The sequence below is a fragment of the Phacochoerus africanus genome, chromosome 3 (assembly GCF_016906955.1).
Source record: "Phacochoerus africanus isolate WHEZ1 chromosome 3, ROS_Pafr_v1, whole genome shotgun sequence".
NCBI lineage: Eukaryota > Metazoa > Chordata > Mammalia > Artiodactyla > Suidae > Phacochoerus > Phacochoerus africanus.
The window spans coordinates 40,828,166-40,843,972 of record NC_062546.1 but is presented as its reverse complement, the minus strand read 5'-3'; the positions used below and the strand labels follow the sequence as shown (position 1 = coordinate 40,843,972).

Genomic DNA, 15,807 nt, shown 5'->3' with positions numbered 1-15,807 from the left:
CTATGACACAAGGGTCTGCAGGATCAATCCTGTGACCCAGCCTGGCCTCATACCAACTACACTGTCCCTCTGACCATGCTCCAGCCACACTGGAGTCTTTTAAATTCCCTAACACGACAAGCTCTTTCTCACCTGTAGTTGTTCTACCCACTTTCCCCTCAAGTTCAGTGTTCTTCCCCCAGTTCTCTGTGCTTGACTCCTTCTTGTTCCAGGTTTCTGCTTAAATGTCACCACCTCAGAGAAGCTTTCTTTGCCTACCTTATGTAAAGTAAGCACTCTCCTTCCTCCTAGTTACAGTCTCTGTATCACCCTATTTATTAGTTCCTATTCTCATACAATTCTTATTTACCTATTTCTCAGGTCTTCTCTAAAACTATCAACTCCTACAGGGATGTAACTGCTTGAATTACTGGTGTTGTGTCACTAGCCTAGCAGAGTGTCCAGCACTTGGTAGGCACTCAAAAATATTTACTGATACGGGAGTTCCTGCTGTGGCTTAGCAGAAAGGAATCCAACTAGTATTCATGAGGATATGGGTTCGATCCCTGGCCTCGCTCAGTGTGGTTAAGGATCCAGCATTGCCATGAGCTGTGGTGTAGGTCGCAAACACAGCTTGGATCCCACGTGGCTGTGGCCGTGGTGTAGGCTGGCAGTTGTAGCTCTAAATCGACCCCTAGTCTGGGAACTTCCATACGCTGTGGGTGTGGCGCTTAAAAAAAATTACTGATATAAAGAATAACCAATCATGTCAAGACACCATTTTTTGGTCCTAAATTTTACGTAAAATTTTTTTCATTCTTTTTTCTTTTTCCTTAAAATGCCTTAAATCCAGATATACATAAATACTCCTAGGAAGTATTCTCAAATCAAAAGTATATTAAAAGCAAGCAAATTTTATCTATACTTTCCTTTGGAACTTCTGATATTAATTTTAGAGAAAACTATTCTCTAAAATTCACAATCTAAATGTACCAATTCCAAGAAACAAGCTACCCCAAGCCACCAAGCTATTTTACTTGCTCTTTGAATCCTACCCCAAGTTCTGAAGTCTAACTAGATTTCACATGCCAAATGAAGCATTTCCTTGGAATGTGAACAAGGAAACTACAATGCTTTGCATTTCTCCATTATAAACTTGGTTTCCCGAAATCAGAGGATAAGGCTAAAATCCATCATCTTCTAGAAATGACCGCTCAGGTATGATAAAAAGCAGAATATGCTAAGTTTCCATTTCCCTTTCCAATTCCTAAGAATCTCACATCCTATAACAATCTTTATTCATCTTGATCTCCTTTTCATCAATAAAATGTCAGGGCTAAAAGGCTATAACAACCAGGAAATAATTTTGAGCAATTTTGACTTTCCTGTTGAGAACTATTCTGGCCCACTAGTCACGAGGGACAAGAAGCAGGGAAACTTCATAAAATCCTTCTCTTTACACTGCCAGCTTGGAGTTGCTCCAGGAGTAAGCCTTTGGGGTTCATGTGTGTGGTATTCATAGCAGGGGAAGGCAAAATGTATGAGAACAAATGGAAAATGCTTTCAGTGGACCTGCACTGACTTGTCCAAGTATGGCCTGAACCTTACTTACCACACACATTTATACATACCAAAAAGGTAAGAATGAAAGCATTCAGGAAAGAATGACTAGTGCATATGCAACGGATACAGGCTCCTCGGATATATGAAACCAGACACTGGATAGTTTAGGGATTGAGGAAAAGGGGGAGGAAGCTGGCTTTCAGCTGCAATGAAGGTAATCATGAAGCAGAACAAATAAAAAAGGGATAAAATGAAACATAGATGCTTTTGTCTATTTGAGCCGAAAAGCTTTTACACTATGAAACAAGTCTCAAACAAGTAAACTATGTAAAAATTTTTAAAAGTTATACACATGTCCACATAAACAAACAAATTTTTCGCATCCTTTCAATTCTTCATAGCCTTTGCAAAGAAAGACCTAGAGTGGACATATTACAAAAAAGCAGTGAAAACATACAAAAAATTGGACTTCCTTTTCTCTCATCCTTTTACAGTCAATCTGTCAGTAAGAATATTTCCCAGAAAGGAATCGCTAGTAAACTGTTAAATTAATAATCATGTTACCAAAAGCCTCCTATAATGAACTTACTTCTGGTATGTACAGGAGGCATGCTGACCCCTCCTAATCCAATCAATGGTTAGACCCCACAGGACAGACCTGCTTATAAGTCATGAGGGAGCCATACAAATTCTAGGAATTTTATGTTGCTTCTACCCATGCCATTTTTTTCTTTAGATCCCAACTGAAAACAAAATATGGGCTGGCTTACCTATTTTTTTAGCTTCTTCAGCAAAGTATGGGTCATTCAAATCAATATCGGAGGGAACTTCATCTTCACTGGCCTCTGCAGCAAGAGCCTTAAAGTTGAATAGAAAAATGGTTTATCACAAGAACAACATTATATAAATGTGAAGAAAAAACATTATTTCTTTTAAATCAAGTAGTTCAATCTAAATTGAAGAAATACTATAAATCAACTAACTTTAATAAAAATAAATAAAATTAAATGAGTTTATTATTATTATTATTTTATTTTATTTTATTTTATTTTGTCTTTTTTTTTGCTATTTCTTGGGCCGCTCCCGCGGCATATGGAGATTCCCAGGCTAGGGGTCCAATCGGAGCTGTAGCCACCGGCCTACGCCAGCGCCACAGCAACGCGGGATCCAAGCCGAGTCTGCAACCTACACCACAGCTCACGGCAACGCCGGATCGTTAACCCACTGAGCAAGGGCAGGGACTGAACCCGCAACCTCATGGTTCCTAGTCGGATTCGTTAACCACTGCACCACGACGGGAACTCCTAAATGAGTTTTTTAAATGGATCAGCTTCCTAAATAACTTTTGAGTAATTCTTGTTTATTCAACAAATACTTAAGAAACACTTAATAAATGCAGGAACTTTGTAGGGCTTTTGGGAGAAATCCAAGTTATCAGATATATGGTTTCTGTCTCCCAAGATTTTAAAATTTATTAAAGGAAGTGAGACACATAAATATACATATACATAGTAGTAATTCAAGACAGGAAGTGCTAGAAGAGTTTAAAAATAAAATACAGCCATTCAAGGAGAAGAATACTTTTAGATGGGTAATCAGTGAAGAGACATGGCCTTATCTCTCACAAAATTGAGAAACAGCAGTTATTATCAATACCAAGCATTGTGGATTATGTCATAAATCATTATTTAAAACAACTTTTTTGCTGTTTTTTTTTTTTTAAAGTTATGAAACTTCAAACATATACAAAAGCAGGAAGGAAAGCATAATGAACCTCTTGTTCTCATCACTCAATTTCGACAATTATCTTGTTTTACCTATAATACACTCATGAAAATTCTTGGGCTATTTTTTTTTTTTGTCTTTTCTAGGGCCACACCCATGGCATATGGAGGTTGCCAGGCTAGGTGTCTAATCTCTAATCACAACTGTAGCCACCGGCCTACACCACAGTCACAGCAACGCCGGATCCTTAACCCACTGAGAGAGGCCAGGGATCGAACCCGCAGCCTCATGGTTCCTAGTCAGATTCGTTAACCACTGAGCCATTACGGGAACTCCCTCTTGGGCTATTTTTAATAAAGCACATCTGTTGGTTACATCTTCCCCAACCAAATCTGAACAGTTTAGTATATTTAAATTTAATGCTTTTTTTTTTTCTTTCTCTCCTTTTTAGGGCCACACTAGCGGCATGTGGAGGTGCCCAGGCTAGGAGCTGAATGGGAGCTACAGCTGCTGGCCTACACCACAGCCACATCAGAACCGAACCGCATCTGTGACCTACACCACAGCTCATGGCAATGCCGGATCCTTAACCCACTGAGCGAGGTCAGGGGTCAAACCCGAAACCTTGGGTTCCTAGTTGGATTTCTTTCCACTATGACACAATGGGAACTACTATTTACATTATTTTTAAAACTATTTTTTTTTTTTTTGCTCTAAATTATAGCTGTATGAACTATGGTGTATAAACATATTTGTTTCTTCACTAATACTCTCTCAGTATCAAACTGAAGCGATGAAGAGGAAAAGGGGAAAAATATTTTTAACTTGAATTCTTGAAACTCTTCTATGTGTGGAGAAGCCAGGGAAATGGAAGAGATCTGCTAGAATCACCAAGTCCAGGACAGAGGCTGAGTCTAGAACAAACTGGGCACTCAACGAATATAGTCTTAATATTATTGACAAAATGAATACACTCTAAGCCCAGTGGAGGGAAACAGTAAAAGCACAAGATAATCTCAAAGCACCAATCAAATGAAAATCAAAGAGAATAACTGATAAAGGTCTCAGAAAAAGAGTGACTACTTAACTAACCCCACTAAGTCTTCCAAGAAACTGATGACTTAATAACTCTTGAAAGTATTCCACTTCAAAGATATTTTGTTGCCTAAGAGAGGTAGCAAGCATATCAATGGGGCAGGACTCTTACCCCCTTTCCTCATTTTACTATCCGTTTCCAGAAATACTGAGTGTAATAGGAGTAAAAAAATTACTCCATTCATTGCATCATTCAATTTTGTAGCCCACTTTCAACTTTGCAGCTCTTGTATCAAAAATCTTACATGAGAGAGAAATAATACAATACAGCAGAAAGTGAACAAAATACCAGCATTTTTAGCAACATGGATGGACCTAGAAATTATCATGCTAAGTGAAGTCAGCCATACAATGAGACACCAACATCAAATGCTTTCACTGACATGTGGAATTTGAAAGAAGGACAGACTGAACTTCTTTGCAGAACAGATGCTGACTCACAGACATTGAAAACTTATGGTCTCTGGAGGAGACAGTTTGGAGGAGGGGGAATGTGCTTGGGTTGTGGGATGGAAATCCTGTGTAATTGGATTGTGATGATCATTATACAACTACAGATGTGATAAATTGAGTAATAAAAAAATAATTAAAAAAAAAACACAGCAGAAAGGACAGTGAGGCAAAAGATCTAGATTCTGGTCTCAGCTTGGCCATTAATAACCTGCATATCCTCAGATGAACAATTTTTCTACAGTTATAAATTTTCTACAGTTATAAAGTGTCAAGGTTGGATAAGGACTAATCATTTAAGGTTCTTTCCTAAAGGAGCAAAATTCTGTGATTAGTGGTACCATCTTAAGACAGTGAATGTACTGCTAGGATGTTGCAGTTCAGTGACGAGATAGAGAGTTTTTAGTGGCAAAAACCCTGTGATCTCTGCTATTACTAAGGACTCTAACTCTGGAAAAGGTGTTATCCCTGAATGATGGAAGTCAAATCAGATTCTTCAGACAGCATATTGGCACAAAGGAAATATCCTTAATAAAAGGATCTAATGACAATATGATGTAGAAAGATCCAAACAGTAATATTGAAAAGTGAAAAATATAGCTTGAGAAATAGAAATACATAGAAAAAAAAATCCCAACCATGTTGAAAACTTCTATATGTATATATATGGAGGTAAAAATGTCTGTATGTACGTACCTCTCTTCCTCAAAATTACAAAGTAGAAAAAAACTCTTACATCTAGATATCAACTAACCTATGTATTTTATTTGGGTAGCAGACAAATGTAAAACATTAGAGCACAGCAGTTAAAGTGGCTCTGGGCTTTTATAGGCTTTGTGTATCATTATGTGGCCTTGCAGAAAACACTTAACCTACCCCAGTGAGTGGTTACATTATGAGATAATGGATGCCAAGTACCTGGTACCTTCTGATACTCAGTGGTTGTTCAATAATTATTCAGTCATAATTATCACTGATACCTTTTGTTTCTTTTTCAGTCTTTTTTTCTCTTTCTTCTTCTCTAAAAATTGTTCCCAGGGAGTCAGTTTATCCTTTCCTTCCAATTTGTTTTTGACCATCTCTTCTGCACTTTCTTTAAGGCCTAAAGGGAAAACACAAATAGTTTAGTTTAAAATGTTCTATTTACCAAAAAAGCTAATTTACACATATTTACCAGAGTAACAAGACAAAATCAATACTCCATTGCCACAGACTATTGTAGGATCAACCTATATCAAAGTTATTTCCCCAAAACAACAATAAACCTAACTAAATCAAACAGTTAAACCAACTCAGAAACTAGGTATATGGTCAAGCCACTAAAGAAAATTCCTTCATTTAGGCTCCAACTTCATTTCTCTATACTTAAGAAAAATTCTGGAACAAAATCATCTCAGGGTATGACTACTAATTAATTTTTGGCAACAAAAGGTAAGTAGTCTTTAACATAATTATTTCTGCTTGCTTCTGTTGCCCAAGTAAAAGCATATATTCCCTAGAAACAATGTGACTAACAAAAATTGATTAGTAAGTAATTGTAGTAATTCCTGTTGAAATATCCCAAGAAGAAAAAATTCCTCAAATTTCTCCTCAAGCACTCACTCTGTGAGGCCACATCTTTAAGTTCACAAGGACCATCAAGTTCAGATTCCACTGTGTATGGTTTAAGTTCTTTCAATGTTACTTGCTCCTATAGTTCCTCTCTAATGATCCTTGTTCTTATATACTGTGGTTCTGGTTCATGCTTCTAGGTGGTTCCTGAAATAACTAGAGTGGGGTGAGAAGAAAGAAAAAGCCCCAAGGCTGATCTATCAGTGCATGAAGACCTCACTACTGCCAAAGTAAGGAACTGTGACCACTATGTTAACCCTTTTGATAAGAAAGATGTTTATTTCATTTTGTAGTATTTTTTGGAGGTTTGGTTTGGGGAAAGGGGCCTTAATATTTAGAGGACACAAAATCCACTAAAAATTTTTAATGGCATAATTCAAGAGATGAGGTCAATCCAGATCATCTTCCCAGATACATTCTAAATTCTAAGAAAGTGAAAACCATCCAAAGGATATAATAATTCCTTTTTTCCCTAATTAGTATTCTGAGACTGAGAACATTCAGCATCTTGCCTAAGAACATACATTTAGGAAGCTATACAGCTAGAACTTTAACTCATTATCCTCTATACTATTACCAGATAACATCTACAGTGTTGGTTTGAAATAAAGAAATATGGGAGTTCCTGGCGTGGCTCCGTGGTTAACGGACCTGACTAGCATCCATGAGGACACGGGTTCGATCCCTGGCCTTCATCAGTGGGATCCAGAAGACATGGCTTGGATCCTGCGTTGCTGTGGCTGTGGTGTAGGTTGGCAGCTTCAGCTCTGATATGACCCCTAGCCTGGGAAGCTCCATATGCTGTGGGTGCAGCCCTAAAAATACAAAATACAAAATAAAATAAACAAACAAAAATGTGTAGCCCATAAATTAAATCTAAAGTTTTATGTTCCTTATCTGCAAAATGAGGTTGGTCTGGATCAGAAGCACAGAAACTCCCTTTTCTCACATATACCTTTTTCCCCCTCAAAGAAAATATTTGGTAAAAGTCCAAATACACAAATCAACTAAAAGTTGTGCTTTGGGTCTTGAGCCCCAAACGACAGCACAAAACAGCTGGAACCGATGATCTCTAAGGTTTCTTCTTTGGCTTTTAAGCCAAGACTTAATCTCTACATTTCTATAACTTAGAAAAGTATTAAGGTATAAGTATACTCAAGGTCATGTGGATTTGTTTTTAAGACATACTGCTGACAGGATCTCTGATTTATTGGAAGCCAAATCAGAAACACAACTCTCAATTTAAAAATGTTTCTTGTAAGAAAAACACAATTCACTTTACTAAACAGTTTTTAGGATAAATGTGAACTGTATAAAACATGTCCATATCTCTGACTGAATCAACAGTTACATGGCACCTCAGGGCATGTAAACTAGGATTCTCATTTTGGAGAAAGCAGGAAATCCTGACAAAACAAGTTGATTTCAAATACTAAAATAAAGCAATTTATAGATGATGTCTTGGGTCAGCACACAGTCCACTCTTAAATCCTAAATGCACAGTTTTATATTATTAAATATGGTGTTTAAATAATACTCCTTAAGATATTCTATCATAATTTCCTCATACATTAAGAAAAATTTTATTACTCCAAAATACTAAATTAAGTAATATATTTAGAGGCCCCCCCTCCACCCAAAAGTAATTTTTTTTTTGGTCTTTTTGTTGTTGTTGTTATTGTTGTTGTTGTTGCTATTTCTTGGACCGCTCCTGCGGCATATGGAGGTTCCCAGGCGAGGGATTGAATCGGAGCTGTAGCCACCGGCCTACGCCAGAGCCACAGCAACGCGGGATCCGAGCCGCGTCTGCAACCTACACCTCAGCTCACGGCAACGCCGGATCATTAACCCACTGAGCAAGGGCAGGGACCGAACCCGCAACCTCATGGTTCCTAGTCGGATTCGTGAACCACTGCGCCAGGACGGGAACTCCCAAAAGTAATTTTGATCCTTGAAACTTAAAACTCTTCTTCTGGCTTGGCATGATGTTAATAAAGTTCTATGTTATTGTCTCTTTTAGGTGACTGGAACATTGGTTTAATGTGTCTCAATATCTATGAACCAGTCCACATGTGACTGGGTCTTGACATTTCTGGGGAACATGGATACTTTGAGAATTTTATAAAAACTAAGGACTTTCTCTCTCTGAAACACTGTACCGGAAAAACTTTTATACAATGTTCAAAAGCTTATAGATACTCAATGCTCCTTTCTATGTAAGGATCCAAGGGCTACGAGTAAACATTTAGTTTTACGCATTACAGGGGCAAAAGAAGTCTAGGGGAAGACAGGAGTCCCTCTCCCACAACTTCAAAAACTTACTGGCATTGACATCTGCAGGTTCTACATCATGGTTTCACATTACAGTACCAGTGCTATTTTGGACCAGTCAGTTCTGAGCATTGTAGGATGTTTAGCAATATATCGGGGCTATCCACACTAGCTGCCAATAGCCCCAGTCATGAAAATCAAAAATCTCTGCTGACACTGCCAAATGGCTTCTTGGAGAAAAAAAATCACCCCTCATTGAGAACCACTCTTCTAGAGGATGATTAGAAGTCATTTCTGAAAAGAAGTGCTATTCCATTATTTGTATCACATAATGTATTATTTCATTTGGTACTTGATTATAATGTCTTTTTTCCACTTTAGAAATTTCAACTGAGTTTGCCTTTTCTTCCAACTAGAACAAAGACAGCTAAAGTCACCTCCTTTTGTATTCCATAATATTTAGCATAGTGCCAGACACAGAGTAAGTACTTAACAAGCACTTAATTGATCTGTCTTGAAGGAGGAATTCTTATTTCAAGCCAACTGTTTGATCTTTCATGTTTGGAACATATTCTCTCCAACAGAAAATGAATCAAAACTTTAGGATCTAAATAAATGGACTTTATCCCAAAGTGGCTTATGGATTTTTTTTTTTTTAAAGACCTATAGCTTTAGAATAATTCATGAAACTACCATTCTCAGGAAATATTCTTCTGGTATTTAGTTTGTTTACAGCAATAAAGAAATAGTATCTTCAGTTAAAAACAGTCTATAATTTTTTTGCCTGGCTCTCACTTAATAGACCAAAATAGTAGAATGACAAACACATTGCAATGAATTAACACACTACCACGATAACTTAAAAATGCTTTGTTCTTGCTGTCATAATGAGGTCATTTAAATCTCTTGCCACAGATCACAGTTGTTTATGTTCTAAATTCTTAAAAATATGCCCATCCCAGAAGCTTCTTGGCATATGCACAAGAACATTCTTTAGACAGTTTTAGCCTCATTTGAGAGCAGCCACTATGTGACTGAAAAACAACTTCATTATAAATGTTTTTAGTTTTGTGCAAATTTGTTTTTGTAAAAATTTAAGCATATAGCCAAGGACTGCTGAATTAGTTAAAAATAAAATCAATAATCCTACAAATAAAAGGTGAAAAACTCTTTTAAAGCCAACCATGAATACATATGACTCAATTACGACAATAATTTAAGTGCTATTCATTCAGAATTATTTTGGCAGTTTGCGTACACATGAAAATACTTTAAAATATCCTTCGAAATCCACTAAAATAAGAATATACATTTCTTCTGAGCTTGCTCATCTGAAATTTTGAAAAGTCCTTAAGAGGCAGGATATGAATTACTTAACTAGGTACCATAATTGATTTTGTTTATAAAAATAAAATACACAATTTAAGATTTCTCCTACAGGCTGAAACTAGCACTTTTTATTTACATGAGAACTTAGGATCCATTGAGAATATTTATGAACACTTAAGACTTAATCTTTATTTATGGTTGTATGTTTAAATGAGACTATGGTAACACTCAATTCCAAAAGTAGCTTTTAAAATGTCACTATCACCACCTGAACCTCCAACTTGGAATTCACTCTGGGTGTAGGGTTTTTAGAGGAAAACCACCAACCATGCCCCAAGGAACACTGACATTAAAGACACCCCTTTAAACTGGCCAGCTTTCCCCAGTGGTGTGGGGAGAGGGAAGGACACATGTACTTATCCTTAGAGCATAACTATCAATAAGTATAACTATCAATCTTTGTAATGAGGAAAATTAGCATCTGAAGTGTTTCTAGATTGGCTCATAATTCAAACTCCTGTAAATTCCAATCTCCTAAAGTCTTACGGTACCACAGTCTTTTATTCTGCACTATTTATCACAGTTGCAATTTTATATTTATTGGTGTGATTTTAAAGATTATTATTAGTGGCTATCTCCCTTACTAGGTTGCAAGCTCCATGACAGTAAAGGCCACAGCTTGGTATTCGCCCCCACCAATGAAGGTAACCCTATGGCTCAAGGGCCTAGTATATAGCATACACCTAATAAATGTCTGCTGAATGAATGGAAGTGCAAATGAATGGATAAATGAAACAAATGTGTTCCCAACCTTATAGAGAGGAAGTAACAATTCATGAAATTAAAAAGCAAAATAAAACTAGCCTTGGAAACAACAGTAAATAGCAAATTTTACCAATCAGCCAGACAGAGCCAAGAAATGCTCTTTGTGTGCATTTAGCACTGTTAGAATATTTTCATATCTACCATATGGAAACAGTGTAGACAGCTATATAATAAAGATAAAAAGGATAAGAGGGAGTTTCCATTGTGGCTCAGCAGGTTAAGAATCTGATATAGTCTCTGTGAGGATGTGGGTTCGATCCCTGGCCTCACTCAGTGGGTTAGGGATCCAGTGTTGCCTCAAGCTGTGGCACAGGTCTCAGATGAAGCTCGAATCTGGTGTTGCCATGGCTGTGGTATAGGCCAGCAGCTCCAGGTCCGATTCAACCCCTAGCCCAGGAACTTCCATATGCCGCAGGTATGGCCATAAAAAAGAAAAATAAAATAAAATATAGCACAGGTAAGCTACTTAAACTGGGAAAGGCTTCTCACACAACATTAATTCTATATCTACCCAAATAGTCAATGAGGTATTTGTACAAGATACTCCCAAAGTATGTACTGAATGAATAAGTGTTAGTGCTTTTTGTTGTTGCTGTTTAAAAGCTACTTCAAGTGGGTAGCAACTGTTCTTTTCTTGCGTTAAATTTGAGCTTATCATTCTCTAACCTCTTCTGGGTCTCCTTTTACTCTCCTTTAGAATGATGCCTTCCATTTGCAAGTATATTCATTTTACTGTGAGCCAAGCTATCCCTGCTTCTTAGATTAAAATGTTCTTAAAAAGGTGACTTCAAATATAAAACATTTGGGCTTCATTAGGGAGCTATTGTTTCCTATATTTGTTGTACTTATATTTGTATGTTTTCTTTGCCTTTCAAGTAGTTTGTGATCACAATGTACATAACAGCAAGCTGTCCTTAATACTAACAGACTAAAATTCTGGCCAAGTCTGATGAAGCCATTCTGTTCTTTAATTTGTGGCAAAGAAGACTAAAGAACTATTTGATCTATTGTTATTTTTTACATAAAATGTTAATAGAGAAGGTAGAAAATAAATGAAAACTTGAATGGCTAACACAAAGAAACAAAAGCAATTTTAGGGAATTTAGTCAAAATAAGAAAGCTCAAAAAGAGTCATAATTAGCTCAGAAGCAAGGCATTTTGCTTGGGGACACACACTAAGATGCTATGGTCTTGTATGGTCCTTGGGTTTCTACGGGCTGCTAAACAAGGAGGCTGGAGACAAAGTTTGGAGCCTGATTATGATGGCAAATTCCATCAGAGACCACCACCATGAAACCAGGATCCTTGAGTAGATGTTGCTCCTTCTCCAACAATTCAGAAGGAACACACGCCTGTTTGGGCTTTGGCGATGGGCAGAACAAAGCAAGTAAAAACATACTTTCCTCCCAGAGAATTTAGAACCACTATCCATGGTTCTAAACTATCTGTGTGGCCTCAAACACCCTAGTCCAAAAATTTGGTTTCAATTGTCCTGGATTGGAAGTGCCCTTAGGTACCTGGCAACTACTCTCTAAAAGAAGCACTTTGGACCCAAGTCTCTGAGAATTCCCATAGGTAAAGAAAGATCCAAGAACAATGAGATCACAATCAAAATTCAGTATGAACCAGAGTGAGTAGGAACAAAAAAAGTCAATCTATAAAGACTATACATTTTGAAATTATCAGATATAGAGGACAAAATCAGCACATTAAAAAAAAGAGGAAATGAGAGTTCCTGTTGTGGCACAGAGGAAACGAATCCAAATAGGAGCCATGAGGCTGCAGGTTCGATCCCTGGCCTCGCTCAGCAGGTCAAGGATCCAGCATTGCCGTGAGCTGTGATGTAGGTTGCAGACACAGCTTGGATCTGACGTTGTTGTGGCATAGGCTGGCGGCTATAGCTCCAATTAGACCCCTAGCCTGGGAACCTTCATATGCCGTGGGTGCAGCCCTAAAAAGACCAAAAAAAAAAAAAAGGAAATCAAAATATTAGATTATCAAAAGTATAAAACAGATTTTGGGGAAAAAAAACTTCCAGAAATAAAAAGCATAACTAAAATTAAAAAGTCAATCAACGTACACAGCAAAATACATAGAAATAAAGACAAAAACTAATGGACTGAAAGACAGAAGAAAATTACCCAGCATGCTGCACAGATTCAAAGACAGATGAGAAGGTACCACACATGTCAAATAGGATTTCCAGGAGAGAAAATGAGGAAACGGTAGTGTTTTGAGAGAAAATGATTGAGGAAGTTTTCAGAATTTTTTAAACAAGTGAAAATAAATACTAATCTTCAGGATTCTGGGTATCCAATTAATTCTAGAAAGATTAAAGCTACCAAGCAAAAAAATGACCTAGATATATACCACAGTGAAATCCTATAACACTGAAGTATTTTTAAAAGCCAGGGACAAAAGACAGCACTATGGAACAAGACCAACCCTTTCTTGACAGGGTTCAGAAGTGGGTGGTAAGACAATATCTTCTTTAGTTACACTGGCTTCCTCACCTGTAAACTCGGTCAATAGGAGTCAAGGCGAAGCCTTGTGAGTTCACAGTAAACTGTCCCTTTCCAGATTACGAGGGGACTAGCTTGCTGCATCCATGGCAACAGCAGATACCCTTCCCTCCCCTAATCCTCAACACTCTGAGCTTCACCACCAAAATATGCCTTGGACCCACCAAGAATAATCTCAGTGCCTTTTATCCCTTATTCACTTTAGACACCACAAAAATCCCCTAATCATCAGGTTCCCCCTAATCTTCCATGTTCTAATCCTCAGAAGTAAACTACATCCACTCTTCTGTCACTATCTCCCTCTCCCTTTAATTCCTTACTACCAAATTCTCTGGAATTCATAGTACATTGTCAGTAAAACTCAACTATTGTATCTCTGAACTTTTATCTTCTTGTGGGCTAACTGAAACCTGGCTTTCCCCTGAAGATACTGCACAAGGCAGCACCTTCAAGTGTTTGTTGCTGTTGGTGGTGGTGTTTGTTTTCTTCACAGAGCCCTCACACCAACTGGCCTAGAGAGAGTGTAGGCATGGGGTTGATAGTGCTCTTTATCCAGTTTTTAGAAGTCTGTTACTGGTCCAGGTTAGGCAGAGTACTGACTGACCAATAAAACAGAGAGACAACCAACAGATGCACAGAGTTTTGAAACTTTGGTGTCTGACAGGGGTAACATGTCTGATTACTGGAGGAAAGGACAGATTATTCAATAAATGGAAGAGGATAAAAAAGATTTTCCAGGGGAGTTCCCATCTTGGCACAGTGGAAACGATTCTGACTAGGAATCATGAGGTTGCGGGTTCGATCCCTGGCCTTGCTCAGTGGGTTAAGGATCCGGCATTGCCGTGAGCTACAGTGTAGGTTAGCTATAGTGTAGGTTGCAGACACGGATCCCGCATTGCTGTGGCTGTGGCATAGGCCGACGGCTACAGTTCCAATTCGAGCCCTAGCCTGGGAACCTCCATATGCCGCAGGTGCAGCCCTGAAAAAAAAAAAAAGACAAAAAAAAAATTTTCCGTGTAGAAGAAGTTAAAATTGGATTCCTACCTTACAGTACACAGCCCTCCCCCCCAAAAAAACCCCACAGTCCTGATGAATCAAAGACTTAAAAGTCAAAAAATCCTAAACCTTCCTGTCTTTAGTAGAGAATAAATGTGCACAATAGTCTTGACTGAATAGAAGAGGATTTCCTAAAATAAAACAAGAAAGTACTAACTATAAAAGAAAAAATTAACTCAACAATATTAAAATCAAGAATTTCTGTTCACTGAACAAGACCTCCACGGGTAAAGCATTTCCAGAATTTACCATAGCAAACACCTAAGAACAACCCAATTGTGTATCCAATGGGAGAATGGATATGAATATTGTGGTATACAGCAGTCAAATGAATGAGCTACAGTTATGCAAATTATGGATAAATATTAGCAATACAATATTGAGTGAACCAAGAATCAGTTCCAAAGGATACAAACCCAATCCCCACCAATGAGATACAGTTCATATACCATACAATTCACCCACTGAAAAAATACAATTCAATGGTTTTTAGTATATTTGCATGCAACCATCACCACAGTCAATTTTAGAACATTTTTTTCTCCAAAAGAAACCATATCTGTCTCCCCAGCAGGTTCCTCCCCTCACCCCCCAATCACTAATTTATTTCTTATCTCTATATATTTGCCTGTTCTGGATATTCCATATAAAATATGTGGACTTTTGTGACTGGCTTTTTTCAAGGTTCATCCAGTTTATAGCATATATAAGTATTTCATTCCTTTTTATCCACCCACATTCTTTAGGAATACTTACAAATGAGATGAAAATATATATAATTGATAGCAAAGAAGTGAATGGTGGTTATTCTTAGATATAGGGAAGCAAGGGAGATCAAATACACAAACCATAATGAGATACCATTACTTACATACTCACTGGCAAAAAAAATCACCTGACTATCAATTAATGGTGAGGATAAAAAGCTGTGGGAATTCACACTACTGGTTAGAGTAAAATGCTACAAGCACCTGGGGAAACAATTTGGCATGTTAATGTAATTGTGAGCATGCTATACAACCAAGAAATTCTACATATATTCAAGAGATTCTATATACATACCTAGGTGAAAATTTCAAAAATTTTCACAAAGACTGTATTTATTAAAAACTACAAATAGCTAGCAATAGAAGAAACATATTGTGATGTATCTATAACGGAATTTTATGTAGCAGTGAAAATTAATGGACCATGTCTTCACATATGGATTATGGATAACTTTCAAAAACAGAATTTTAATAGCAAAAGGCAACTGACAGAAGAATACAGAGAGGCTATTTTTATAACCTTCAAAATTAATAAAAGCATATATAGATTTGTAGGGATGTTTAGGGATGCGTGCATATGTGATAAAACTATTACACAGAAAAGGGGAATGACT

At 37.4% G+C, this 15,807-nt stretch overlaps 1 protein-coding gene across 1 annotated transcript in view; it reads right to left on the bottom strand.

Moving 5' to 3' along the window:
- ESF1 (ESF1 nucleolar pre-rRNA processing protein homolog) overlaps nucleotides 1-15,807 on the bottom strand; it is a 64,232-nt gene that overhangs the window by 10,738 nt on the left and 37,687 nt on the right. The window contains exons 10-11 of the mRNA XM_047771665.1: nucleotides 5,793-5,914; nucleotides 2,313-2,400 (exon numbers count right to left, since the gene is read on the bottom strand). Of these exons, the coding sequence (XP_047627621.1) occupies nucleotides 2,313-2,400; nucleotides 5,793-5,914 (210 nt within the window). The remainder of the gene's footprint in view (nucleotides 1-2,312; nucleotides 2,401-5,792; nucleotides 5,915-15,807) is intronic.